Raw genomic sequence first — 24,504 nt, 5'->3', positions numbered from 1 at the left:
ACAGAACAAAGCCCATTACAATAGGCGCAACCTTGGAAAGGAGTCCAGTCGGACGGGTTTTGATCATCGAGATTGTAGCACGGTGATTCGTTCATCCATCCCAAAAACCTCTCAATGTTGAAATTGTCATGCAGAGTCATAGGAGTTCTTCCTGCCACTTTGTCGCATACCTGGTCCGTAACAGCCCGTCTCCTTAGGAGTTTGCGGAAGAATGAAGCGTGCTTGGGCATGAGGAGGGAAGCAGATCTGCAGTAGTATGATTTGGAGGCGGGGGTGCTCGTCACAATCAGCTTTATACTGCGTATCGCCACAGAGGGGTTTGGCTGCGGCTGAAGCCTTGGCCAATGAGCAGCTTCTACCCCATTGGGTGCTAAGACCACAGTCTTCGGTGCGTAGGCTGCAAGAACGGGAGTTGTGTCCTCAGGTGTCCTCGAGGCCCGAGTTGTTTGGCAGAGGTCATTGGTTTGTGCTTTGGTATAGACTTGGGTTTGGAGGCCGTAGCTTCGGCACTTCGCGCAACCTTTGTAACCGCGGTAGTTAGCTGCAGCAAATGAGAGAGCAGCGTTAATCGTCCAACTCGAGCGTGCGCTCCAGCTCACACGTCCTGAACCAAATCAGGCCTGCTTTTGATATGACGGATGTGCTGGTGATAAGACGCAGACACAACGCTGTTGAATTACATTGTATTGTACCGCAGTAGAAGTGTGTTCCCAAACACTTACTTAGCTTCACTGTATGCAGCTGTATATATACTTGTTTAGAAGTTTCATTGATTGCAACCAAAGCCATGAATCTTATGCGGTTTTGGAGAGCCACCATGGAGCTCTAGATAGTTGCCGTGAAGCTCGACGTTGGAAGAAGAGTATCAGGCCTGCTTTATAGGGCAACAAAACACTTTACTGCTGACATTTTAAATAGTATCCAGGCTAAGCAGATACGTATCCGAAGTTACGGTTATGACCGGCACTTCAACCATGTTTTAACTTTATAATTGAATTGAGTTCCTAGTTACATAATGCGAATACATCGCTACTCAAACGCCATTGTGTTGCCAATCCCGTCCCTATTCCATCCAATCCCTCTTCGCCTTACAAAAAAATATCAAGGCATCAATGCCGGTACATGAGTCCCATCCAATACGCCCAGCATCTCGTTGATGCATGTGTGTCTGTGTAGTAAGCACCCCACTCCTCCTTTGTCTAACCATTTCGCCATGCTAGAACGATCAGAAGAAGTAGCAGCAGTAGCCAAGCTCAAGTTTCGCTATGCAAAAGTAGAAGAAAAAAACGCCGCCAGGTGAAGAGAGAGAGAGCGCGAGACGAAAGAAGATAAGCCTAGGAAAAAAACCAAAGAATGTTTCCTTCTCACTCGCTCTCCTCACCATCTTCAATCTCCTCCTTACCCCCAGCAGTAATAGCAATGCGTTTCTTCGGCTCCCCCCACATCTGCTGCCTAACCTTCTTCTTCTGATCATCCCTCAGCGTCTTGAGAAAACTATACGTGCCCGTAAGATCACTAAGCTGCTGATCAATTCCAAAGCTATTACTCTGCGCCGCGCGAATCAACGGACTAATCAAATTCTTCCTGGCTTTATCCAACTGATCCCTCACCGAATGTATAATTTGAATGTGAACTTTGAGTTCCGACTTGTTAATCAATGTCGACGCCCGGACATCTTTCAGCAGCTTGAGGTTTTTTTCGTACTTTTTAATCTTCATCTTGTTGTTGATGGTTTGTCGCCACATGCTGGCTAGGAACTCGTCTTTGCGATTGGCAAGACTGTCTTCTTCCTTGGCAACGGAGCGATGCAGGTTGTGGAATTGGCGGTCTACGGATTCAAAGAGCTGGAAAAGCACGTCTGCGCGCGCAAGTTCGTTGGCAATGTTTTCTTCAAGCGTAGACAACAGGTAGTCAAATGTCCGTTGTAGAGTGGCTTTGCTCCGCTGTTGAGTGGTGTGGCCCAGGATATCGTTTACAACATGACCAATAGCTGTTGGGGACCCGTCGTTGCGTTCTAGAAGACCGATTTTACTTAGGCCGCCATGCACGTTATCGATGACGGTGTCGATCATGCCTATTTTAGGGCCTTGGATGCTTTGCAATTCGCGCTTTGCCCATTCCATGGTTATGAGGATGCTGCGATGCGAGAACAGATCAGTAGGTGTGATGAGGTCAAGACAGATGTATACCTACGAGTCCATATCGCCATCTACATTGGTGAAGAAACTGGTAATCTTTTCTGATAGGATTTTGAGGCTATCGCCCAAGTCGTCGAGCTGGTCGATGATGACAGACGACGCCGACATGTTTGTCGCGCGCACGCTCTCCCCCAGGTCTTGGACTGCGATACTAGCATCAGCCAACTCGCGCGACCGGGGGATAACACTTTCCGAAGCATAAAGCAGCGGCTCGAATTGCTTGGCCATGTTGGCGACATTCGCGACATCCGGAATGAGACTAGCTTGCCAGGGCTGCAGCAAGAGATAAGATAAGAAGACGGTCGCGACCGTGAAGATGACGTTTGCGCGCGACCTCGTAAAGATGTGAAGGCCAGACGCGACGGTAGATATGGTGTCTTCAATGGGCGCAGTGCGGAACTTGGCTTCTCCTCTGTAAGCAAAGCGCATGACTATGGCTGTTAGATTGCACAGCGCGCGCGCGGAGGGAACAGCGACTACTTACACCCCTCTACTGGCCCCTCATCGTGTTGCGACACGGTTGATTCAGTTCCGTGCAATGCGCCCGCGCTCGCCTGAGGGTCTTCGCATGGGCTCTGCAGGCGCGACGCAATGTTGTTGGACATGTATCGCTGTTCCTCCTCGGGTATGGGTTCTGGGCTTGTGCGCGGCGTCATCTTGTAGGGCGACTCTGGCAGCGGTATGCGCGAAGGCGTCACGTCGCGGTCGGTGCGGTACTCAAAGGGCGACTTGGAGGGGCTGTTGCGCATTGCGCTCTCGCCCAGCAGCGACTTCCTGTACCAGTGGTTGCTCGATTGGGACTTCTGCCAGGCTGGGGGCGCCCATGGGCCGTCCGACTCGGTCTCGGAGTCGACGTCGTCCTGGGGCACGCTCCAGCGCGACGAATGCATGTTGGAGCGGCCGCTGTAGGCCGAGTGCATGCTGCGCTCTGGGTCGAAGGCCTCGAGTGAGGCGCTCAGAGACGGAATGTCGTGCTCGTATATGCTGCCGCGATCCGTCGTGTCCATCATCTTTTGCGCGCAGTCGGTGGTGGTGGAGGAATGGGGACGGGTGCGAACAAGGCTGGTGTTGGTATGCTATGGCGGTATGGTCTCACAGTGTGGGGGGCTCTGCAGGCACATGGGAGTACCCTTGTGACGCGTGAATCGGGGCAGGAACCGTGCAGTGTCGCGGGTGCCTAGCGCTTTGGTCGTGAATGAGTCGGGAGAGAATGCGCTCATGGTGAAGGCGGGCCTCTCTGCTCTCCGTATACCAGCGATAAGCTAATCCATTCGAGGAGCGAGATCAACCGTCCGTGTGCTGTCCAGGGCTGCAGTGGGGTGAAACGGAGTGGCTGGGAGACCTGATGTGGTTGGCTGTCATCGCTCCGGGCTAGTGCGGGGAAAGGCGACCGCGACCCCGTGACGCCCTGCAGCACACTCGCGCCTAGACCCTTGCATGCCCGAGTCGTGACGATAACATTATTGAGCGCCATGCAATAAACTTAAAGTCTGAACGAGTGACTGGAGTTCGACAGCTATGTCTGCCTAATTCTGACCAATACCATGTCTGCAATACCTCTCCATCTACGCCTACGCAACAAACAAAACCAACGCCAATTCCAACTGGGCAAATGTGGAGACAGCCATGTCGATATAGAAGTGGGGTGGCGGCAAAAAGCAACGCTGCATTGCCTCAGTAAACAGGGAATGCAAGAGAACAAGTAATACAGCTCGCTCCTTGCTTGCCGCATACCTCAGTTCCCCCTTAGAGGTAGTACATCGTCTCGCTTAGTGCCGGATTTACATCTCGCGACCAAGCACTCTCACTCAACGCCGCACCAGGGCCTTTGAGTACGCTGTTTAGATACGACCGACCGCATTCGCAAAGGATGTCTGCATCTGAAGGTGGTTTTATCAAGTCAGCCAACGATTCTCACAAGCAGTTTGTACAGAGACACTTACAGTATGCTGGAGGGCATATGCTGACAGATCGAGTGGCGCGAGCGAAGGTATAGCACAGGTTGTTTGTCAGGGTTTGGAGCTGATCGGCTCCGAACTTGTTTTCGTCTTTGAGCACGACGTAGTGTGCTGGTCGCGAAGTGCCTTGTAGTCCCTATCACGATATCAGTACAAGCGATCATGTTGCTTCTTATAGAGAGAGGTGAGTGTTGAAGACGGTCTTCGAGCTGTATATGGCGGTGGTAGAGTCTTGGATGCTTTCTCCGGTTTCTCGTGCTTTTGATGATGTAGGTGACAGAGAGAGCAACATACTATCATAAATTAGCTGTATGTCACAGTGCGCGGATTGGCTTCCTTACCCTGATGCGCAAGCAGGAAGAAGTCGAACAACTTCTCGCCAGTAACACCCCGATCAACAACAGTACCCGGCTTCGGGTTGCCTGTGGTCCCGTCTGTATCCTCCATCTTTGTCGGGTAGAAACGCGTATGATGCCGCTTACCGACCATAACGATGGAGAGCTTCGGGTGCTTTGCCCTGGCGCCGTACAGTCTGTCGAATGCCTTGCTGAACGATTCACCTTCAGTCTCGACGACTTGCTGGTACTGGCCTTCACCCACTCCGTCGCGGTAGACGATAACCTTGTTTGGGAGACGGTCTTGGTTGCGCTTCTGCCATAACCGGAGACGTTCGATGATCATCTCCTCCAGGTCCGTGACCATCTCTTTGTAACCCTGTTGGCGACGCATGCTCGCGGGGTATTGCGAGAACATTGCATCGATCGAAGCCACTACACCAGCGATACTTGGTGCGGTTTCCGAACTTCCAGGAGATGGATGCGTCACGTCGATGCCGAAGATGATGGTTTGCGTGTCCAGTGGTGTCATCCTCTTGATATCAACCACGTGGTTGACGCCACCGAGCTTCTGGTTGACCTTCATTGCGACGTTTGCGTAGATTTGTTCTGACTTCTTGTCGAATTTTTTGCCAACGCAGCAGACACTCGGTATTCCGTACGTCAAGTCAAACAGAGACTTGAGTGTGTCGTAAAGTATAATGTTGTCGCTGGGCAGCAGGACCAACAAGAAGGTTGGTTTTTTAGGCAATTGAGTCCTCAGCCCAGTCTCAACCAATGATCGAATAGTATCCACAAATTCTGGATGGCGTTTTGCGTCCTCCAGGATTCCTGGTGCAATGTTGATGATGCATGGTTTTTGAGGCTCGATGAGATTCAGACCGTACTTGTTGAGCTCCTCCCGGAACTTGTGCAGATCGGCCTTGAGGCCCTCGATCCCGCCTGGAATAGTATCATATCTCCCGGAATTGATGATGAGTGTAGACCTAGAGGTTGGTGTCTATGTTAGCTCTTGTCTTGTATCCACTTCAGGTCCAGGTAAGCTTACCATTCACCCAGCTTCTTCACGACGCGGAATGGCGAAAGACCCAGTTCTGAGACCTTCAAGTTCCATGTCCCATTGTTCGGGGTCCGGTTCTTCAAACCCTTGTACATCACAGTTGGAGGCATCAGAATCCGGCCAGGTACAGTGATCATCCTGGGGTCGACCTTGACGCCGAATTCCTTCAAGTTCGTATTCTCACCATTTACCACTGGATTGATCATGGTAACTGTCAAGCCATTGCCAGTGATTGACTCGGCGTTTGCATGTGGCCTGCGGGCAGCAAATGTGATCATTTTGGCCGTTTGATCAGATGTGAGCAGACCTCGTTTTAGCTGACCAGGCAGGATCTTGCACAGCTCAGCTGGTATCCAAATTGGGTTTGGGTCATCAGCGTTTCTAGCATTGGCCAAAGGTGCTCGCGGAAAGTGGAGTCTTATGTTGTGCTCCTCCAGGAAGTGCTGCTGGACTGTAGGGTGAGTGACGTTTCCATTGGCGTCCGTTTTTGAGAAGGTAACATTCGTTGCGTTCTTTCCATAAGGGGCGAGGATTACGGTGCGCACTTGACGTTTGGTTCCTTTGTTCTCTTTGTTTTTGCTACTGTCGTCAGGCAGATAGTTCGTCTCAACTCTGATGGGACTGAAGAATTTCGAAACCTGTTTATGACGCTGTTCGCTAAGTGGTGGGTAACTTCCACAGACCTCTTTCATCATTTCAATAAGGGGTCTGAACATGGGTGCCAGAGTTAGTGTACGACGCAAACGAAATTCCTGCGTAGAATCAACTCACCCAGAATTATAAAAAGCACCAGTCGCGACGTTGAGGTTGACGAGCATTCTGCTCGCGCTTGTACGCACACTGGTGAAGTATCCGCGTTGAGCCTGAAGACCTTCCTCGAGGTCGGATGACTCCATTTGGGGATGATTACCGAAAGGAAAGAACTTGTTTCCTGCGGTGGTGATGTTGAGCGCAGTGCTGGGTCCATGTGCCATGATAGTGTTCAAGGCATCAATAGCCTCGAGCTTCAGTGGATAGGTGGATTTCGGTCCAGACAGATCTTGCAGAAGGTCTGCGAGCGAGACAGAGCCGATTGCTTGGACGCGTATGTGATACGTCTTTCGTGTGCGAGCCTCTGTTAGTCTGGCTTCTTCGTTGGGTGTGGGTGGAGGCAAAGGTCCACGGTCCTTGTGGTAGAATTCAACGGTATACTCTTGGCCTTCTTCGGCGAGTGGTATCTTTTGTGCGGACACAAGCTTCTGAGTCCAATCACTGGCAATCTTGAGTGTCGAAAAGGGTGGCATGTCCAGTAGTATCTCTATCACCCGCTTCTTCTTGACTTTCTTGTCCTTCAACTCTGACTCTTCCGCGGACCGAAACGCGAGTGAGTAGCGGTACAGATCTTTGTTCTTGTTTGCGGCTTTCAATTCGAAGTAGTTAGCGTACAGTGCGATAGCCCTTCCCTGCATGCCATAGGCAGGTCGGGAGGGCAGTTTGAAATCCAGGGAGCTGGCCGCCATCGCTGATGACAAGCCAGGTTTGACCATTTCGTTCTCTAGCTTGACGACTTGAGGATTGGGTGCGGGGAATTGGCCGTTGCTGTGTGGATGTTAGAAATCTACGTATGTACCTGTATAGAGGCTCCTGTCTGCATAGCTGCGACATCTACCACAGTGATGCACTATCTGATCGATAGTCTGGTGCGGCTTACCCATAGACTCTAGCCACCTCACGAGCTGGTTTATAGTAGCCTGCACCGCCACCACGCCCTCGCCCTCGTCCCGTCATCGTGGATATGGTGTTGAGGTCTGGTGTTGTAGACGTTTGAGTGTTGAGCGAGCGACAGCAGAGAATAGTGAATATGTGAGTTGAATAGCTTGTGTGAGAGTCCAAAAGTTGGAAGACAGGAAAGTTGGAGGAAGCAAGGGAACATCTGTTGTTAACTCTCGGAGCTGAGACCTGTCTTGACGCGTTGCTGCCGGGTGGTCACGTTATGGAAGGGTCGAGCGGTGGGCTGGCGGCAGTTGAGACCGTCTTGCAGGAGCCCTGACTTACCAATTGAAGAAGCTTCCGCAGCTGAAATATATGCTTGGGTGCCGCAGGAGACCTCAGATTGACTTGCTCAAAAGGAGAATTGGCCCAGCGGGCTTAGCCATTCGACCACAGCTGCTACGCCGCCATCGCCATCCAATACAATCCAGCAGCAGCAGGAAAGCGCTCCCTGAACATTGCGTCTTTGGTCTTCTCCGCTGACTCACTGGTTGTCTTATCTCATGTGTAACGTTCTCTGGACTAGCATTGGACCATGGTGTCCAAGTCTCACTGGATAGACCGCCAATCCGCAGTGCCATCTCCAATTGACTGAAGCCTCCGGGGGCTTTCAAGACTAATAGCGAAAGTGACTCCGTGTTTCCCGCGCGTATGTTGCAAAAGGCTCTCGTGAAGAAATGTCAATACTCGAGACAATTCAAATGGATATTTTCTGCCACTGTCAGATAGACCGCAAATACGTTTGCATCTTCTCAATGTTGGTTCGAGTTGATCTGTCATATTCCGGGTTGCAGGGTTGTTTGTCGTGATACGTGTTGGACGGATGTATCTGGGGTAATTGGAGGCGGCTGTTGTAGTTTGCGCACGGACTTTGGCGCGACATCGGCTTGAATATTCGGCGTCACTTTGCAAGAACATCACCAACCCGACCACACAACACAACGCCATGCCACCACGATTAAACTTCCCCGCGCTTACGCGGTCAATCGCGTTCCGGCCCAGACCCCAAGTCCAATTTCCTGCTCGAGCAGCGCTTCGCCTGTCACCGTCGCAATGCCGCCTCTACTCGGACTCCACCAAGCCGCCAGCCAACGACCGGACGAAGCGAGAGGACGCGAAGCCGATTGAACATGTTTCTGAAGAGGCAGCATCCATGGCGAAAACAATGGGAGAAGATGGCCCCGACCTAAACCAGGGCACCTCGATTGAAGATGTGCGGTCATCCATAGCACGCAACGCGAGGCCGAGGCTAACAGTGTAGTAGGTAGTCAAGGGAGACAAGGACTTGCAAGCGAACCTGCCCAAGGTGATGCAGGACAAGCTCAACTCGCAAAAGCCCAAGACGACACCAAACATGGCACCCAAGGGATCACGCTCATATTCGACTATGACGACACAGTCAAGTGGAAACAGCGGCATCGACATGGGCCTCGTAGACCTCCAGTCTGTGTCCAAAGCACCGGCGATGCCAGGACTGAAGTTTGAGATGCCCTCTCTGCCTCTGCCCAAGGACGGTCACGTCAAGCACCGCCACGACCCCGTAGTCGACCAGGTCACCAATCTGCTCATGCGACACGGCAAGAAGAGCGTTGCAGAGCGAGTAGGTCAGCCAACCCCAAGGCATAGCCTGCAGACGACTGACGTGACTTGCAGAACATGGCGCTGATCCTGCAACACCTTCGAACATCACCCGTTCCCACCATTAACCCCGCGCGACCGCTGCTCCCCGGCGCGCCACCTCCATCGCACCTTCCACTCAACCCTGTACTCTATCTTACTCTCGCTATCGATTCGGTCGCTCCTCTCATGCGCATTCGAAGCCAGCGTGGTGCTGCTGGAGGTGGTGTCGCTCTGCAGATTCCCGTTCCGCTGGGCCAGAGGCAACGGCGGCGTGTTGCTATCCAGTGGATCATGGCCGCTGCATCTAAGAGGAGGAATTCGGGCAGTGGCAAGGGCAGTCTTGCTCAGCGCATTGCTTCTGAGCTTATTGCTGTAGTACAGGGCACGAGCGGCATCTGGGAAAGGCGCAACGCTATCCACAAGCTTGGTGTTGCTGCACGAGCCAACATTGTTCTGCCCCGGAAGAGGTAGAGCGTCTTGTCATGCGAAAAGAATGTCATGTATAATATATATATTTATCGATGTTACCGTTGCAACAGCCTTCCGTGTCTTTCCGCTGTAACTAAGGTGGCTGGGATTGGGCGATGAGGTAACTTGACATGTGCTTTTTGGCTAGACCAGACGAGTAGTCCCGTAAGCACAGCCACATTTGCTCCACCAGCCGCCAAGCATCAGATGGAGGAATGCGTTGATTCTGGGCAACTCGATATGCGCACAGCTTAGTTGGTATTAGCGATAATGTATTGGAAAGAGTTTCCTTATCCGCACACAGCTTCAGATATGTTCCCAGGCCACAATTTGGTCCCTGCGTCAGCGGCGTGGGCAGCTTGTAGTGATCTTCGCGTGCCAAGGACTGCCAAACCGCCAGATGTTGAGGGGCTTGATGCCCACTTCCCACCGCCTGGACCAAGGATACCCGCGACCGTCGACTCGCGCTGACTGTTCCTGACAAGCTCCATTGTTTGCTGCTCGAGGTTCCATTTCCATATGTCGTCCGCCTCCATCAACCTGCTAGGGAACAACTTGTTTTCCGACAGCGGTTAGCTATATACTACGGTTCGGCCCGCCATCGCTTTCAGCTACAGTCTTTGGAATTGCTACCCCACTGCTGTTATTAGTATCATCACGCGCTCACCCCACATCTCTCCAGACCAGTGACTGCTCGGTACTGCACTGGACCGCTGGCACTTGTAGCCCCTTCACCCGACAGCACACAGCTAGCCGCGTCTATGATGCCCTAGCCCAACACCAATTGATACCGACAATCACTTCTGCTACCCCGCGAACACGACCGCGTTTTACTACCATCCTTCGACAAGTACTCAGCCTCACTGCACATACTTCCAATTCCCATCGCACGCGACTTATCTGACTACTTCCACACCGCTACCATGGCGTCGCTCGAAGCTGCCATTGACGAAGAGATGAGGGAGGTGAACAAGCTCCTCGAAGGCAGCCAAATTTCAGGACCACGCCGCGCAGAGAGTCCAGTCGCACGCGCACAAAGTCCCGGCTCGGCTGCCTCGCCCTCGCGCATGCGCAGCATGCTAGACATTGATACTCCGGCGCAGCGCAGGAGCTCCAGCCGCGGAAGCACTGGCATCCCCTTCGCCATGCCCAAGTCACCGCGTCGAGTGAATCCCGAGTCGGCCTACAAGTTCGAAATGCTGCCCTCCATCGACGCACACGCTATGCCGAAGCGAGTGTCTCAAGGTGGCAAGCTGGACGCCGCTGCGAAGCCTCGCGCCATGTCTTCCGTATACGGCAACTCCAGTGGCTTTCTAGGCAACTCAAACTCAAGGGATAGGCACAACTCTGCGAGTGGGCCCTTGAGCAGGTCCAAGTCTGGTTCACCTGGCCCTGGTCGGTCTGCTTCTCCAGCAACGCGCATGCTGAACCCGACGCAGCCCGCCTCGAAATCGAGCAATACTTTCGTAACAGACTCGGGCAAGAGCATAGACATGGACCAAGCATATCGCAAACTTTCCGACTCCGCTCTGGCACGCTCCGAGGGCGGCTTGTCTTCGCTTCCCAATCGCAAGGGCGTTGATCCCGTCAAGGGCACTGCCACCGCGCCGGGCGGGGGTGTGCGTCTTGCGACAGACGATGACGGCGATGATAGTGCTGCTGTTGAGAGTAGTGACAACGCTTCAGACAGCTCAGATTGGGATGATGGCTGGAAAAAGACGAAGCCAAAAGAGCGAGGCAGACAGCGGTCAAGAAAGTCGTCTGGAGGCACCGACAGCATGGGCAGAGAAGTCATCACCGCTAAGAGTCTGCTGGCTGCTGCTGAGCAAGAGCGTAAGTGCAACGAATACTGTCCAACTGTTCAAACACTGACTGTACACAGGTCGAGAAGTTGCGGTTTCCTACAAAGTGCGATCACTACTCGACCCACAAATCAACGTCACTGGCCCGAACGGCGAGAGGATGACAAGGAAGAACTCATCGGGGGTGGTACATCCCCATACAAGTTTCGACCAGGGCGGTTCAGGTCTCTCGACCCCGGTTCATTCAGATCACGAGGATGAGCTTGCCGAAATCAAATCAGCTCAGCAGCTTTCTCTCAACATTTCGCCTATCCAATCAAGTCCAGAGGCCCACCGCTGTGTTCGACAAATTATCAGAGGTGACTATGTTCAGTTTGCCGAAGATGCGAAGAACGGGCTGAGAAGACAGCGTGTATACCTGGTGTCTACCGATCTTAGCGACGAAGCAGCATATGCTCTGGAGTGGACAATCGGCACCGTTTTGCGAGATGGCGATACCCTCCTAGCAGTTTACGCCGTCGACGAGGAAACGGGAGTTGCAACGACTGATGCTTCTGGTGCACCCATCAGTCAAGGCACTACTGGACGACTGGAGTCAGATCATCTCAAAAGGACGCTGTCGAACCACGACGGTTTGCCAGCGGCAAGGCCTGGGTTCTCTGCTCTGTCCAGCTCTATAATGGCGACGGAAGCCAATGTGGGTGCCATGGGAAAGGCAGAGAAAGACAGGTACCAGGCATGCGTTGAGGTGTCTGACCGCTGCGTCAAGCTTTTGAGGAAGACACGACTACAAGTACGAGCTGTTGTCGAAGTGTTCCACTGCAAGAGTCCAAAGCATATGATAACTGAAGTGGTAGGTCTTCAAAGCCATATTGAGCGTTGAAGCAATTGCTGACAGATGCTTAACAGATCGACTTCTTGGAACCCACCCTTGTAATCCTTGGCTCACGAGGCCGCAACGCGCTGAAAGGGTAAGTCGCTATCCAAATAGAAATTGCATGAATGCTAATTGTGGCAGTGTTCTTCTCGGATCTTTCAGTAACTACCTGGTAACCAAATCATCGGTACCAGTCATGGTTGCACGGAAACGACTCCGGAAACACAGCAAATACAAACGGCAAAACGTCCGCATGTCCAACGTCATCGCAGGCTCCAACGACAGGCTCGCAAATGCAAAGATCGATTAACCGCCTGTTTAGTAATTTGTCAACTTTGCGTTTTGAAAGGTGTTTTGCGTCCGGACGGGTAGTAGTGTCCGCCTAAAGATTTGAGTTTGGCCATCACGAAACGTGAGAGGTTTGGCAGGACCACATTCCTGGGCTTGGTAATCGCTGGAGTCTGGGTGTCGGTTTCTCACAACACATGTATCTTTACACTCTGATCTCGGGAGTAGAATCTCTTGTCGCCAGTCTATTTTTATCCAAGATCGGCTCAGGCACGATGTGCTTCAGATCTGCTCATGACTAGGACATGCCATGGTAGAACTTGACCTCTTCTCAACTTGACCGTTCAACTTCATCACCATGATACAACATGGCCACTTTCCGCTCCCACGGGTTCGTCCGGAAAATTACGTACCGTGTAAAATTAAAGGGCGTTGCATGTTGTAATTGCTTTTTACCTTCTAGAACTTCTAGCGTGTGGCATGTCGCGTCCACCCTGAGGCGTTTACCGGAACATCTCCATGAGGCTGCATGTTTCATATCATGTGTATTTCTTTTGCTTCCTTGCGGCTGCCCCTTCCGAAGATTGCGACGTCACCTGCTGTGGCCGTTGTTGCGCGTGCGAGGGCCGTGCGGACCCGTAATAGTACCCGAACCTCTGGATCGCTCAAACTTTGCTATCCTTTACTACGCCTTATACATCTTAACCCACCGTCAAAAGCCAGCCAAGACTTCCCACCATACCCCGCAAATACGCAATGCGGTAGTCGGTGCGGCGAGGGTTGCGCGTGGGCCCGCTTGTGGCGCCAGTGAGCTGACGGAAAACGTTCATGCATGGCACCGTCCCTCTTGCGATTCTTACAGCTGAATCCAAGACCAGAGCGCGGCTGTGCGCCGGCGTCCTTGGGTGCAGATGGGAGGGATCATGGGTCTTGATGGTAGAGGTGTGGTGCGATAGTCAAAAGGGTCTGGATGCCTTGTTGTAAAGGGCTCAGTCCAGCATCAAACAATCTATCATCTTTCTGTCAAGCTAGGCGAATAATGTATTTTCCTATGGCGTTGCCAACATCCTTTCAATACTTTTCCCGGTTCGGACAGTGCAGTTTTATTGATATCGACGAGGATGAGCTAAACACTTCGGGTCTGCATACGCGGATGGTTAAACCTGCGACACGAGAGAACCTGATCAGTCGACACAGGTGGACAGCATCCTCATTCGACACCAACATCGATGCAACGTCCCTTTTGTCCAACATTAGTCGTCTAGCACCTTCGCTCATAAAAGAATTCATTCCCAAGGACCATGTGGAGAACACCTTCCCCTTTCGATTGATCACCGAGATCACCCATCACGGCGAAGAGGAGGGATACATCGCACTCAGTTACTGTAGGAAGCACACTACCGCGAACACACCGAGACGAGTCGTCACACCAGTCGGAGATCTTCCTTTTGGATGGCAGAAGGAGATTGAGCAGTTTCCACTACCAACAAGTGCTGCACTGTTCGAGGCTGTCATCAAAGAGAAGCACAAAGGCGAAGGACTGTGGTTCGACCAAGTATGTCTCGAACAAGAGGACGAGAGCGAGAAGTCAGGGGTCATCGGGGCTATTGATGTCATTTACAAGAACGCGAGGGCGGTTGTCGTAGCACTTGACGATATCGCTGTTACGCCAGACGAAGAACAGTTTCTACGCTACTATGTCGAGCAATACAGCTACTCCCAGCTACCGTCGGGTCAAGAGCCCAATTCAGGGCTCACGCCACCTCTCATGGAGCAGTTTACACCCCTGAAGACTTTTCTCGAGCGAGTTATCAGCTCAGATTGGTTTGACCGCGCATGGTGTGCGCATGAGATGAAGATGGGACGAAGCCATGTCTTTTTGGTACCTTCCATACGGCACTACGAAGACGAGATTCAGACAGTCACACGCTTCACGGGAGAATTCTTTACTCATCTACTGGTTCTTGCGAGCGAACTCGCTACATTCACACCGCCGGTAATGGCCAAGATACGCTCGCTTTTGGCATTCTTCCAAGAACTTGATACGCTCAACAAGCATGGACATGACGCCTTGCGCAGACCAGATACCCCACACGATCAGGCCCCGACAATGCAATCGTTCACTTCACTCGTCACAGATACCTTCCGCCTCAAAACAGGTGGCAGTCCCCGACTACCAGAATACATGCGTCGCCTCGATGCAAACCGAGACAAAACCGCCCTCGCACTGAATGCATCTGGCCTTCCCCTAGCCCTCGCCCCTCCAGGTCCCTTCTCGCGACCAAATATAGAAGACGAGTGTCTTCGTTCCCTCCTCCTCGTCGGCATAGCAGCACGAGATCCCGTCGCACTCTGCACAACCGGTCCACCCCTCCAACTCCACGATGGCTCAGTCTCATGGTTATGCCGCCCGACCCCTCTCGACACCACCTTGTCCCGCTTTCCACCTCCACGTTTCTCCAGCCAGGCGGACCAGATTATCCAAGCGCACGACGGCAGGGCAGAGTACGCACAGCTCGATCTCATCTTCCTCGATCTCCCCCACCGAACGCAACCCAGCCCATCGTTCCCCACACACGTCGTGCGAGCGAGGATCATAGTCGACTTGTGCGTCCAATACCACATCCCTGGATCCAGCGGGCTCTGGAACTTCTCACACGCACCGAATCATCCGCGCACACCGGCGTTGCGCAATATCTTTATCCAGACACTAGCCTGCGTATTGAGCTGCGGACCGCAGTGGTTATTGGAGGTCTCGACGGGGCTTGAATTATGCGAGGCAAATCAGACCAACCAACCGAGACTGTCGGCATATAATATCGAGATGCTGATGAATCCTCATCTCATCCTCCAGAATTTTGTGTTGTTACAAGAAGGCCGGGCGTCATTGCAGGCGTTGGTAAATGTACTAAGTACACTCATCACAAGTGGAATTCCTTGGCCATCTGGTGCGAGTGAGCGGACACATGGGCCGTTGATTGTCTCTGCGCCGTCTTCTTCGACATCAGCATCGCCTGCGTACGATTACGTGGGCGCGCCACTTCAAGGTGGTAGTGGGAAGGCGATCATCTTTGCACCATTCGAACACTCGAAGACCCTTCTTATCGCAGTTCCCGAGGTGGTCAAAGGGACGGAATATGCGCCTTTGGCACGGGGTTGGATCTTGACGAGTATGAATCCTTTTACGGGGAGCCCGAAGCCGACGGTTAGTTGGACGTTGCAGAGTAAGGGTGCGGTGTTTGGAGATGTCAGCTTCAACAGTCGGTTGGCAGGGAGCGGGGCGATGGATGTGAGAAACCATAGGGTGTATGGTCCATTGCGGCGGTGATGGGCTGGGTTGTATAACAGAGTTTTTTTCATTTGCATACTGGCGTTGTTGGTAGATGGTCAAAATTGGGATAGATGGACAGGATGGAATCATGACTCTAGATTGATGTTGTATGTAGATTGTATATGTACCAAGATATGAATTATTGTATATTATGAAGATTGTTCACAGTCGTCAGTGTGACTGCGATAGCTTTGGCGCAATATAGTTCTCTACTGATATCGAGTTCTCATGGCCAGTCGTCACCAACTTCTAGGTCCTGATGGAAAATTCCAACATGAGCATGTGAGCATGTAAGGATAGTTCACATACGCACCCGCTGGAGACGTCATCCAGCAAAGTATACTGACGACCTACATGTACGACCTACGTTCATATCTTGCACAAACAAACCTGCGCACATGACTTACTCTCTCCAACGCTAGCTTTTGATCAACAAATTAGGGCACATTCCTACCTCAGAAACAAGTCCAATCGAATTATTCATTCCACTAGATCATCTCCCACAATAGAGCAACCAAAAGCTTGCGCGTACTACATCACGCATCACAATCGATGCTAATTCGTCAGCAGGTCAGGATACCCACATCCCCACTACGACTCAGCCGTCAACCCTCACAAAGCCCTCCACCATGCAACCTACATGGGTCATTATTTTTACCCTTACCTGCATCCAGCTGATCATCCTTGATTCCATCCTCGCCGTCCATCAAACCAAGCCAGCCCTGGAGATCTCAAACACGTATGCAGCCAGATCTGATCCTTCGATCGAGCATCGTACACATGTGTATCGTGGCTTGAAGGATCCGGTTCGCGGACCGACTGTCAAAGGATTGCGGCTGAAGAAGAAGGCTAAACAGCTAAGCTGGACGGCTGAAGTTCGGACAGGTGGGTAGCAGGATGAGGTGTGGAGTTGAAGGGAAAAGCAAATATTAGTGGAGAACGTTTGAGATAACGTTCAAAAGGGAGGGAAAAAGCAAACAAACACACCATCAAGCCACGACGACGACGACAACAACAACAACGATGCAGCGATCGCCGGATTGGAAGGATGCAGGGTATCACGATATACGCTAAGGTGTTTCAGATCATTCTCTGCATACTTCTCTGCATGCAGCCCGATTCTGACATCACAAAAAACAAATAAACATACATTGCGTTTGAGCCTCACCACACATGTCAAATTATGCATATACGAGGACTAGAAGCCATGTTCAACACCCACGAGACGATCAAACATGCCATTGCGTCTATAATTCACCGGGTGATCAAACATGCTGCTGTCACGTTTTCCAGGTAATCGGGAACGCATGGCTGAAGTTTCAGGTCATTCTGTAGCTTGGCTGATCTCTTTACTTTTGTATCGCGTGCTCCCAAGAATGAACCGAGGTTGTCATGCCATACTAAACGCCGAGCAAAGAGGGGCCGTTTGTAACCAAGCCGTGTGACGTGATGGAGGGGCTGGCATTGCGTTTCTGACTGATGTAATGCACCTCACTTTGTGCATAATCAAAGTCAGTCGAAGAGTATACTGAGACAGAAAAACAAAAGGCACAAGTATATGATAACTCGAGCGCTATATATATCATGATGCAAGGTTGAGCCATGTATTCGTTACTCTTCTTTGACACATCATGCTATGCTCTGGTGACTTGCGTACTGCCGACCATACAAGCTCAAGCGGTCTCAGCACCCAAAGGCGCCAGTTCATTGACGATGAAGTCCCTCGCAGAGTACAGATTCGTAGAGCCATACACAACTCTCCTTTGCTGGCCAGCACCCGCAGCGCTAGTCCTTTGCGACCATGCCTGCAAGTTGCCGAATTCATCCATACTGCCGCCTCCAACAGGGAACACCAGTGCTTCCGTGTAGCCTTGTCGTCTTTGCCCAAACGAGGCTTCGATACCGCGGGAGACGGTACTCTGGTTGTTTCGAGACTGGCTAGCTGGTGGTATAGTACCACGAGCGTTGGCAGACCGGGGGTCGAAGTAGAGCCAGGATTCTATCTTGTTCAATGCACTTGATGTTGCATCTATTTACCACGATTAGCATGATCACTCGACAAGACATTTCAAGCGACAGCACTTACTTTGAGGATCAGAAATGGCTTCTACAATTTTGGTAAGAGTCAGGTCTGTGTTAGCGGGTAAGTAGCTCTTAATGCCTGACAATACGCCCTCGAAGTTAGGCGCGCCCAAACCGGCTTCCTTGAATTTGTCTGTGACGCGACTGCTTAAACTTGAGAAACCGCCGAAAAGGTTCGATGACGCCTGTGCAGGTTGCGTAGGTGCAGAGCTCAACATAGTCATGCGCGTGATCTGGCGGACTGTCTTGACGTATGCTACTGCTGTTGTATCACACCCAGCTTGTTCTAGAGCTTGTGTGAAGCTATCGAGCTCATTGCGCGATAGGTCGTCGGATGTGGTCAAGTACCACTGGAGAAACAGACGTAGCTTGTCGTATGGGTCGTTGCCCTTGTCGCTGGATTTGATGATATCTAGGATCGTTGTTTTGGTGGCTTTGCCAAGCTCTTCTTCGAGCTGGAAAAACTCGTCTAATTTCCTCTGCTTGATGCCATCCATGACTGACTCGAGCATGCTCATGTGGCTCTCAATAGTTGCCTTGCGCTCACGGAGCTCGGGCAGCATAGATATGGCGCCTTTGAGATGAGCTGCGAATTGAGTCTCCATATCGTCAATAGAGTTGGAGCCCGTGGACTTTGTGATCTTGTCTGCATCTGCCGTGTACTTTGTCCACTCGTTTGTGACGTCGTCTGCTACTTGAGGAAACGGTTGGGCTGCGTTGCGTTTCCAGAAGTAATCGCTTGCCGCCAAATCGTAGGTCTGTTTCTTAGAGCCGCTCTCGGGATTTGCCTTGTCGTTTGGCACAGTCACGACGACCTTGTTCAGGGAAAAGTCTAGTACGTCGTAAACAAGACTTTGGTATATCCATGAGTGGCTGAACATGGGGCAAAGGTCGATATTGCGGTCGACGATGATCAGAACAGGACGAGACGCTGTGTTGGCGGAGAAGAGGTTTTCCTTGCTGTTGAGGATGTGGTCGCGCAGCTTTCGATCAAGCTTTGCCGCGATATCGGAAGCAGCTCCTCCTGTTGGACAGCGTATGATGGGAACTACGGCCATGGTGACTACGACAGAGAAGAGTCCCGAGACGATGCGATCGATCAGCTCGTCTAGCTCCTGGTCCGACGTCTTCGGGCTGTTAATCTTTCGATACGCATCTTCAATATTCAAAGAAAACTGGTCGCTGTCGAGGGTGACAAAGTTCAGGTACTGGTCGTATATCTGGGCGAGATTCTCGGCAGCGGAGGGTGAGGATGCAATCTGGCTACCCCAGTCTTCCAGGAGTGCCCTGGGGACACTTGACAGGAAGTTGACGTACACCGGGGTGTACAAGCCATCGTTCAGATCCTTGGTCACCAGCGCTAGGTTCTCGGCTGTGGGGGCGATGAGGTATATGCCTGGGGTGTCGGGTATGGGGCTGCGCTTGGATGCAAGATTGAAGTGTACAGTGACCTGTATGCCTCAGTATATTGTAGCCACGTGTTGGAGGGGCTCATGGTACCCCAGCTGCTCTTAGGTCGTTTGTACGCAGTACTGCCGATATGACATTCCTCGCCTGGGTATCGAGGATCAGTACCTTCCACTCGATGTCGGCTGTGCTGGTGGTTGTGGTGGTTGTAGTGGTGGACTCTTCAGCAGCGTCGACGTCGTTGATGGGGGCGTTGAGGCTTTCGGGGGTCAGCGAAGGGTTGCTGGCCTTGCACGCGTACGAGCACTCACTTGAGTATGCGCTTGATGGCAGCTATCACGTGTCAGTAACGGTGCCTTGTCGTGTCAAACAAAGTCGCATCAAGAAGCCGCATACCGATCTGGCGATCCCGCAGTGAGAGAGCCATTGTATTCCGTCCGGGCACCCGCCGCGTGTCAGATGGATGGCATGCACAGGAGAGGTATGCAGAGCGTGGAGCAAGTATGTCTCGTGTAGTCAGCCAGCGGAAAAGACAGCTGTCGCGTCTGCCTGCCCGCGCTCTCACTCTCTCCCGGACTTTGGTGATGCAGCTCGAGCTTGCCCGCCCCACCCGGGGCTAGCGCGTCGCGCTACTTGGCGGGCAGGCGACCTTTGAAAACGGGCTCGCCCCTTCGCTGCGCTCCCTCGCTCTTCAACTCTCCTCGCCCACCACAACACACCCCCTTCTTCCCTCTTGACACCCATGCTACTTCTCAGTGAACTCTCGCCCACCTAATAAGGGCATCTGATTCTGAGGCTAGATTCAACCGAAAGGTCCTTGCTTTGGGGGAAGTGCGCGCTCAGGCTGGCAGCGGCGTTTGTGAGGAAGGCGTGTACTGTGGACGGCAGAGTGACAATCATCTTGGATTTTCTGCTACTAATACAGCGACATCTTCGATTCGACGCGCTGCGCAAGGGAGTCTGGTCGAGCTATCGCGCAGATACAACACGTGCTGTGCTCTGGGTGCGCGCAAACGTCAAGTGACGCATCAGCAGTGTGTTCCTCATCGCATAATACGCGAGGCAAAGTGCCATCTCCATAAAGCCATATTCACGCATCGTGGACTGGGGCGACACGGCATCGCGGGCGTCGGAACACGAATACTGCCTTGTGAGCCAGGTCTGTTGCATTTCCCACCAAATCCGAGGCCAGCGACGGCGGGCATCAGTAAGGCCGGAAGCGCGCTCTGCAGCACTTCCAACACAGCAGCACAACAGCACTACCGCCCGAACCGGAAGTTTTATCGACCTTTTTCCCTTCCCCGAAACGGCAACAATTCACACTTGTGACTTTGCGCCAGTCCTCTTAGCGCTTAGTGCTTGCTGCATTGCCGCCTAATTCATCCTGTTTGCTGGTTCGAGACAATTGTGCGTCATCAGCCAATCACATCCTTGTAAAACTGACAGCTGACACATTGGTTAGCCAAGACATCCTCCATCCATCAGCCACACCATGGCGTCTAATCACGTGCCGAGTGACCAAGTGCCCATGCAAGGCCAAAACGTCTATTCCGACCCCTCATATCAGCATCTCTTTCCTCCTGTCGACCGCTACGGCACCCCTACATGGGAGTCTCAGCTGCACCAACACACGGCGCTGCCACCTAATGCGTCAGCCCAGAGCTGGCACCATGGATCATTCACACAACAACCCTACACTGGTAGTAGCCAACCTTACGGTGGCCAAACACATGGCCTTCGCACTGCTTCGCCGTATCAGTATGGGCAGTTTGGCCAGCAGAGTACCTTGGGTGGTTATGGTCAGCAGTCCAACGTCGACCCATCGCTAGGCATGGATCCCAATGCCATTCGCCAGCAACAGCAGTCGCCATATCAAATGCCTATGCGGACCCAAACTCCTCAAGGTCATGCCAGTACTGTGACACCGCAGGCTCTGCAGCACAGCATGCCTCCTCTTCAACAAGCCCGCCCTACGGCATCTCCTTACCAGGTAAGCTTCACCAGCTTGTAGCGCCACAATCATCGCTAACACTCTATAGGCACCGCAGAGCACAACGAATGCTTTTGTCCAGCAGCGCGCTGCACCCGTCTCTTTTGTGAAACCAGTGCCTGTGCCTGAGTATGAAATACCAAAGGGCAGAAAGTCGGGGGGTCTATACGTTCTTGACCAGGCTGCACTAGCAAAGGCCACTAATTCTACTCCACTGAATAAATTCGTGACCTTGGGAAATGAACCCTTCCATCTCGCTACCAATAGAAGTAAGCCTAAATGTACCATGGTACTCTCACAAAGACATTCTCTAACCTATGCACAGCTGCGCTCCCTGTCTATGTTCCTCGACAATCACTCAAAGATCTTAAGAAGGCTGGAGCAGACAGTAAGAAGCTTCGTGCTAGCCTGTCAGCTGCCAAGTCTCACTCAAGAGCCTTCAAAAGGAAGCCTGCAGAACTCAAGAGACAAGCTAGTGATAGTGAAAGCTCAACTGACTCGTCCGACTACGATAGCGATTCTTCAGAAGAGGAAGAGATGCCGGTGCCGGAGACGAGACCGGAAGATCCCGATGCTGCTGTTCGGTATGATGTCGTCAAAGCTACCTGGCATCCTTCTTCATCATCGCCAAGCTCCGACAACATCAAGAAGAGCATGCGTGAGGTTTGGGACGTACTTGACACCATTCATAAGCGGTGGCGAGCCGACAGCAAGGCTGTGACGGAAGCGGAGGAACAGAAGAAGATAGGTGAGCTGCCCGTGCTGAAAAGCCGGGTAACTAGTCAGCGTGACTTGCTCAAGTCTGCGCTTGAAGCTGCGCTTGAGTTTTCCCATCCTGATGTGCTCTACCAATTAGGGCTGATCAAGCCTTTTTTGTATCTGTGCTACCAGTTTTTGGCGAACCGATTCAAAAGCAAAGACTACGATGGGCCATTATCTGCGGTTATATACGAGGTGCTCTCGCGATGCGGTACATTGACTTCTGAGCTCCTTGAAGAGACTAGGCTTGTAAAGGCGCTTGCATCTATGAAGAAACACGCAAATGACAAGCACAAGGCCTTCATACAACAAATCATAGATGGTGCTGCTGCCAACTCCAAAAAGGCCAAAGCGAGTCCTCCGCCGAAAGCCGAGCCGACAGAGAACAAGGGCGTCAAGCGACCTGCGACAGAAGCTGCGGGCCGCTCAACGAACGAAAACCCCCTAGCGAAGAAACCCAAGACGCCTGAAGCTCCCGTCAGCGCGGTTAAGAAGGACCCCGCATCCACTTCGGCTTCGAAGCCCACAACCGCAGGTTCCAATCAAACAGTACAAAAGCGACCCGGCGAAAAGGCGGCACCAGCACCAGCTCCCGTCAAGACTCGTATTACTCAGATCACCAACAAGCCCTCAGGCATATTCGCCTCCATCAACGCAGCGGCCAAGAAGGTGGCCCCTACACCAGCTGCTACGAAGGCAGCGGCCTCAGCCAAATCTGCTGCCCCGGCGGCGAAAGATAAGAAGCCAGTGGCTGCGACGTCCAAACCCGCATTCTCCTTTGCTCAAACAATGGCGTCACTTTCAAAGCCAAAGGAGCCAGAAGCGGCGCCTGTTAAATCCGAGAAGCCAATTCCAACAGAGACCGAAGAAGAAAAGACAAAGCGTCTGCGGAAAGAATCCCGAAGACACCTACGCGTCACCTGGCGGCCTGAAACATCACTGGTGGAAGTCAAGTACTTTGACCATGAGGCTGACGATGAAGAGATGGACGACAAGGAAGACCATCTCGTTCGTGATGCTGGTGATATTGGCGGAGAAGGACACATGTTCAAGCAACACAAGGAGCTTGATCTCGATGATGATGATGAGGAACTAGATATGGAACGACCTTGGCCACCGCCATCCCAAGTCGATTTCAGTGTCGTGCCTTACGAGGAACGCCAACGCAACTACATACCATATGGAGGCGGTGAGAAGGTACCGGAGTGCCCTGAAAGAGACGCAAACGTCCAGCGCGAGAACAACACGTTGATGGTCTACTACTCAAGTCCTGCCGACGTTCCACCTTCACCTCAAGAGCCATCGGAAGAAGACAACGTTTCTACGGGCACCATGGTCAACTTTGGTACCCCACCCGACAAGGTTTTGATGAGATGTCCACAACCACCAATGCCAGCAGCTGTACCGGACTTCAGCCAATTGGAGAACATCATCAAATCGCTCTCAGCAACAAGCCAACCTCCTGCCGCTCCTCCAGTGGCTCCTGTCGAGAACGTTTACACACCACCACCTCCTTCAACATCTGCTCCATTCGACCCTGCGGGTCTCCAAAGCATCCTCGCCTCCATCAGCAACGGCCAAGCCCCTCCCCAGCCTCCTCCCATGTCCTTCCCACAACCACCAGCTCAACAACCAGGCATGCCCCTGGACATCGCTGCCCTCATCGCCAACATGCAAGCAGCAACAGGGGGTGCACTTCCTCCACCCCCACCCCTCCCAACTGGCTTTCCTCCCTTCCCGTTTGCATTTCCGCCCCAGCCCCAACAACATGATTCTGCACCAGCATGGCCTCCACAGATGCAGGATCCGGCTGCATCCTACCAATCTCAAATGCAACCCCAGCAGTACAATCAGCAGCAACAGACCAATGGTGGTACTAAGCGACAACGCGAGGACCAGAACGGAGGCAGCAATGGTAATAATGAGAGGAATCAGGGGAAGAGGCCAAAGAATCGCGGCGATCATAAGCCGCATAAGGTGTTGCAGTGCAAGTTCTTTGCCAAGGGACAGTGCAACAAGGGGGAGAATTGTACGTATATTCATGATCCGAAGATGATTGGGCAATGATGTGAACAGACGGAAGGAAGAGGTGGTTTTGTATGATAATCGCGTTTTTTTTTTCACTCCATGTATATTTCCTAGTCGTTATGCATACCCCCCGGGCAGTCGACCTGCATATGTTGCGGGTCGAGAAGCATTCACAGGCGTTTGTTACTAGCATATTGGACAGCATTTGAATGGCGCAGGGATAATTGGGAACATGGATGGGATGTATCTCTTCGGAGACATGGAGAGGCTGTGCATACGGATAGCGGTATAATTCTAATAACAGACTTGTACTATGTTGACCTAATTCTTGAGTTGGAAGCATGCCAAAGGCGCTAGCAGGTGTTCAGCTGAAGTTGGGCTTGGGACGAACATGCAACTATGACCTAACCAAAAAGATCAATGGGCAACAAAAGCAATCACGTGGCAAACAAGCAGACCCCTTTGTCGAATGCACTGTGCCACTTGTGCAATAATCACTTGATGCGCATTGCTTGGTGCTTTGTAATGTTGATCATGTTCTGAGACGTGGAG

At 52.2% G+C, this 24,504-nt stretch overlaps 7 protein-coding genes across 7 annotated transcripts; 4 read left to right on the top strand and 3 right to left on the bottom strand.

Annotated features, from left to right (window-relative positions):
* Nucleotides 1-936: 936 nt before the first annotated feature.
* Nucleotides 937-3,508, bottom strand: CC77DRAFT_1021782 (hypothetical protein). Its single transcript, XM_018525327.1, has 3 exons — nucleotides 2,683-3,508; nucleotides 2,194-2,629; nucleotides 937-2,136 (listed from the first exon to the last, which is right to left on the bottom strand). The coding sequence occupies exons 1-3, from the start codon at nucleotides 3,203-3,205 to the stop codon at nucleotides 1,365-1,367; spliced, it is 1,731 nt and encodes a 576-aa protein (XP_018384337.1). The 5' UTR covers nucleotides 3,206-3,508; the 3' UTR covers nucleotides 937-1,364.
* Nucleotides 3,509-3,944: 436 nt separating this feature from the next.
* CC77DRAFT_1032337 (Piwi-domain-containing protein) lies at nucleotides 3,945-7,318 on the bottom strand (the record flags this gene model as incomplete). Its single annotated transcript, XM_018526727.1, has 6 exons — nucleotides 3,945-4,078; nucleotides 4,142-4,292; nucleotides 4,475-5,477; nucleotides 5,540-6,259; nucleotides 6,323-7,129; nucleotides 7,242-7,318. 6 exons carry the CDS (start codon nucleotides 7,316-7,318, stop codon nucleotides 3,945-3,947), a joined length of 2,892 nt encoding a protein of 963 aa, XP_018384336.1.
* Nucleotides 7,319-8,211: 893 nt separating this feature from the next.
* Nucleotides 8,212-9,391, top strand: CC77DRAFT_992124 (ribosomal protein S7; the record flags this gene model as incomplete). The annotated part of the gene is made up of 3 exons (XM_018536381.1): nucleotides 8,212-8,513; nucleotides 8,565-8,900; nucleotides 8,954-9,391. The coding sequence occupies exons 1-3, from the start codon at nucleotides 8,247-8,249 to the stop codon at nucleotides 9,389-9,391; spliced, it is 1,041 nt and encodes a 346-aa protein (XP_018384335.1). The 5' UTR covers nucleotides 8,212-8,246.
* Nucleotides 9,392-10,118: 727 nt separating this feature from the next.
* Nucleotides 10,119-12,631, top strand: CC77DRAFT_175284 (universal stress protein-like protein). The gene is made up of 4 exons (XM_018530467.1): nucleotides 10,119-11,221; nucleotides 11,271-12,043; nucleotides 12,100-12,161; nucleotides 12,209-12,631. Exons 1-4 carry the CDS (start codon nucleotides 10,312-10,314, stop codon nucleotides 12,375-12,377), a joined length of 1,914 nt encoding a protein of 637 aa, XP_018384334.1. The 5' UTR covers nucleotides 10,119-10,311; the 3' UTR covers nucleotides 12,378-12,631.
* A 775-nt stretch (nucleotides 12,632-13,406) lies between these two features.
* Nucleotides 13,407-16,579, top strand: CC77DRAFT_1062831 (hypothetical protein; the record flags this gene model as incomplete). The annotated part of the gene is made up of 2 exons (XM_018528573.1): nucleotides 13,407-15,579; nucleotides 16,257-16,579. 2 exons carry the CDS (start codon nucleotides 13,407-13,409, stop codon nucleotides 16,577-16,579), a joined length of 2,496 nt encoding a protein of 831 aa, XP_018384333.1.
* A 780-nt stretch (nucleotides 16,580-17,359) lies between these two features.
* CC77DRAFT_1032333 (snare docking complex subunit) lies at nucleotides 17,360-19,602 on the bottom strand (the record flags this gene model as incomplete). Its single annotated transcript, XM_018526726.1, has 5 exons — nucleotides 17,360-17,715; nucleotides 17,773-19,219; nucleotides 19,269-19,434; nucleotides 19,487-19,508; nucleotides 19,572-19,602. 5 exons carry the CDS (start codon nucleotides 19,600-19,602, stop codon nucleotides 17,360-17,362), a joined length of 2,022 nt encoding a protein of 673 aa, XP_018384332.1.
* A 1,065-nt stretch (nucleotides 19,603-20,667) lies between these two features.
* CC77DRAFT_1062829 (hypothetical protein) lies at nucleotides 20,668-23,991 on the top strand (the record flags this gene model as incomplete). Its single annotated transcript, XM_018528572.1, has 3 exons — nucleotides 20,668-21,165; nucleotides 21,215-21,434; nucleotides 21,491-23,991. 3 exons carry the CDS (start codon nucleotides 20,668-20,670, stop codon nucleotides 23,989-23,991), a joined length of 3,219 nt encoding a protein of 1,072 aa, XP_018384331.1.
* Between the last annotated feature and the right edge of the window lie 513 nt (nucleotides 23,992-24,504).

This window comes from Alternaria alternata (genome assembly GCF_001642055.1).
Source record: "Alternaria alternata strain SRC1lrK2f unplaced genomic scaffold CC77scaffold_14, whole genome shotgun sequence".
Lineage (NCBI taxonomy): Eukaryota > Fungi > Ascomycota > Dothideomycetes > Pleosporales > Pleosporaceae > Alternaria > Alternaria alternata.
This window is presented reverse-complemented; position numbering and strand designations above follow the sequence as displayed.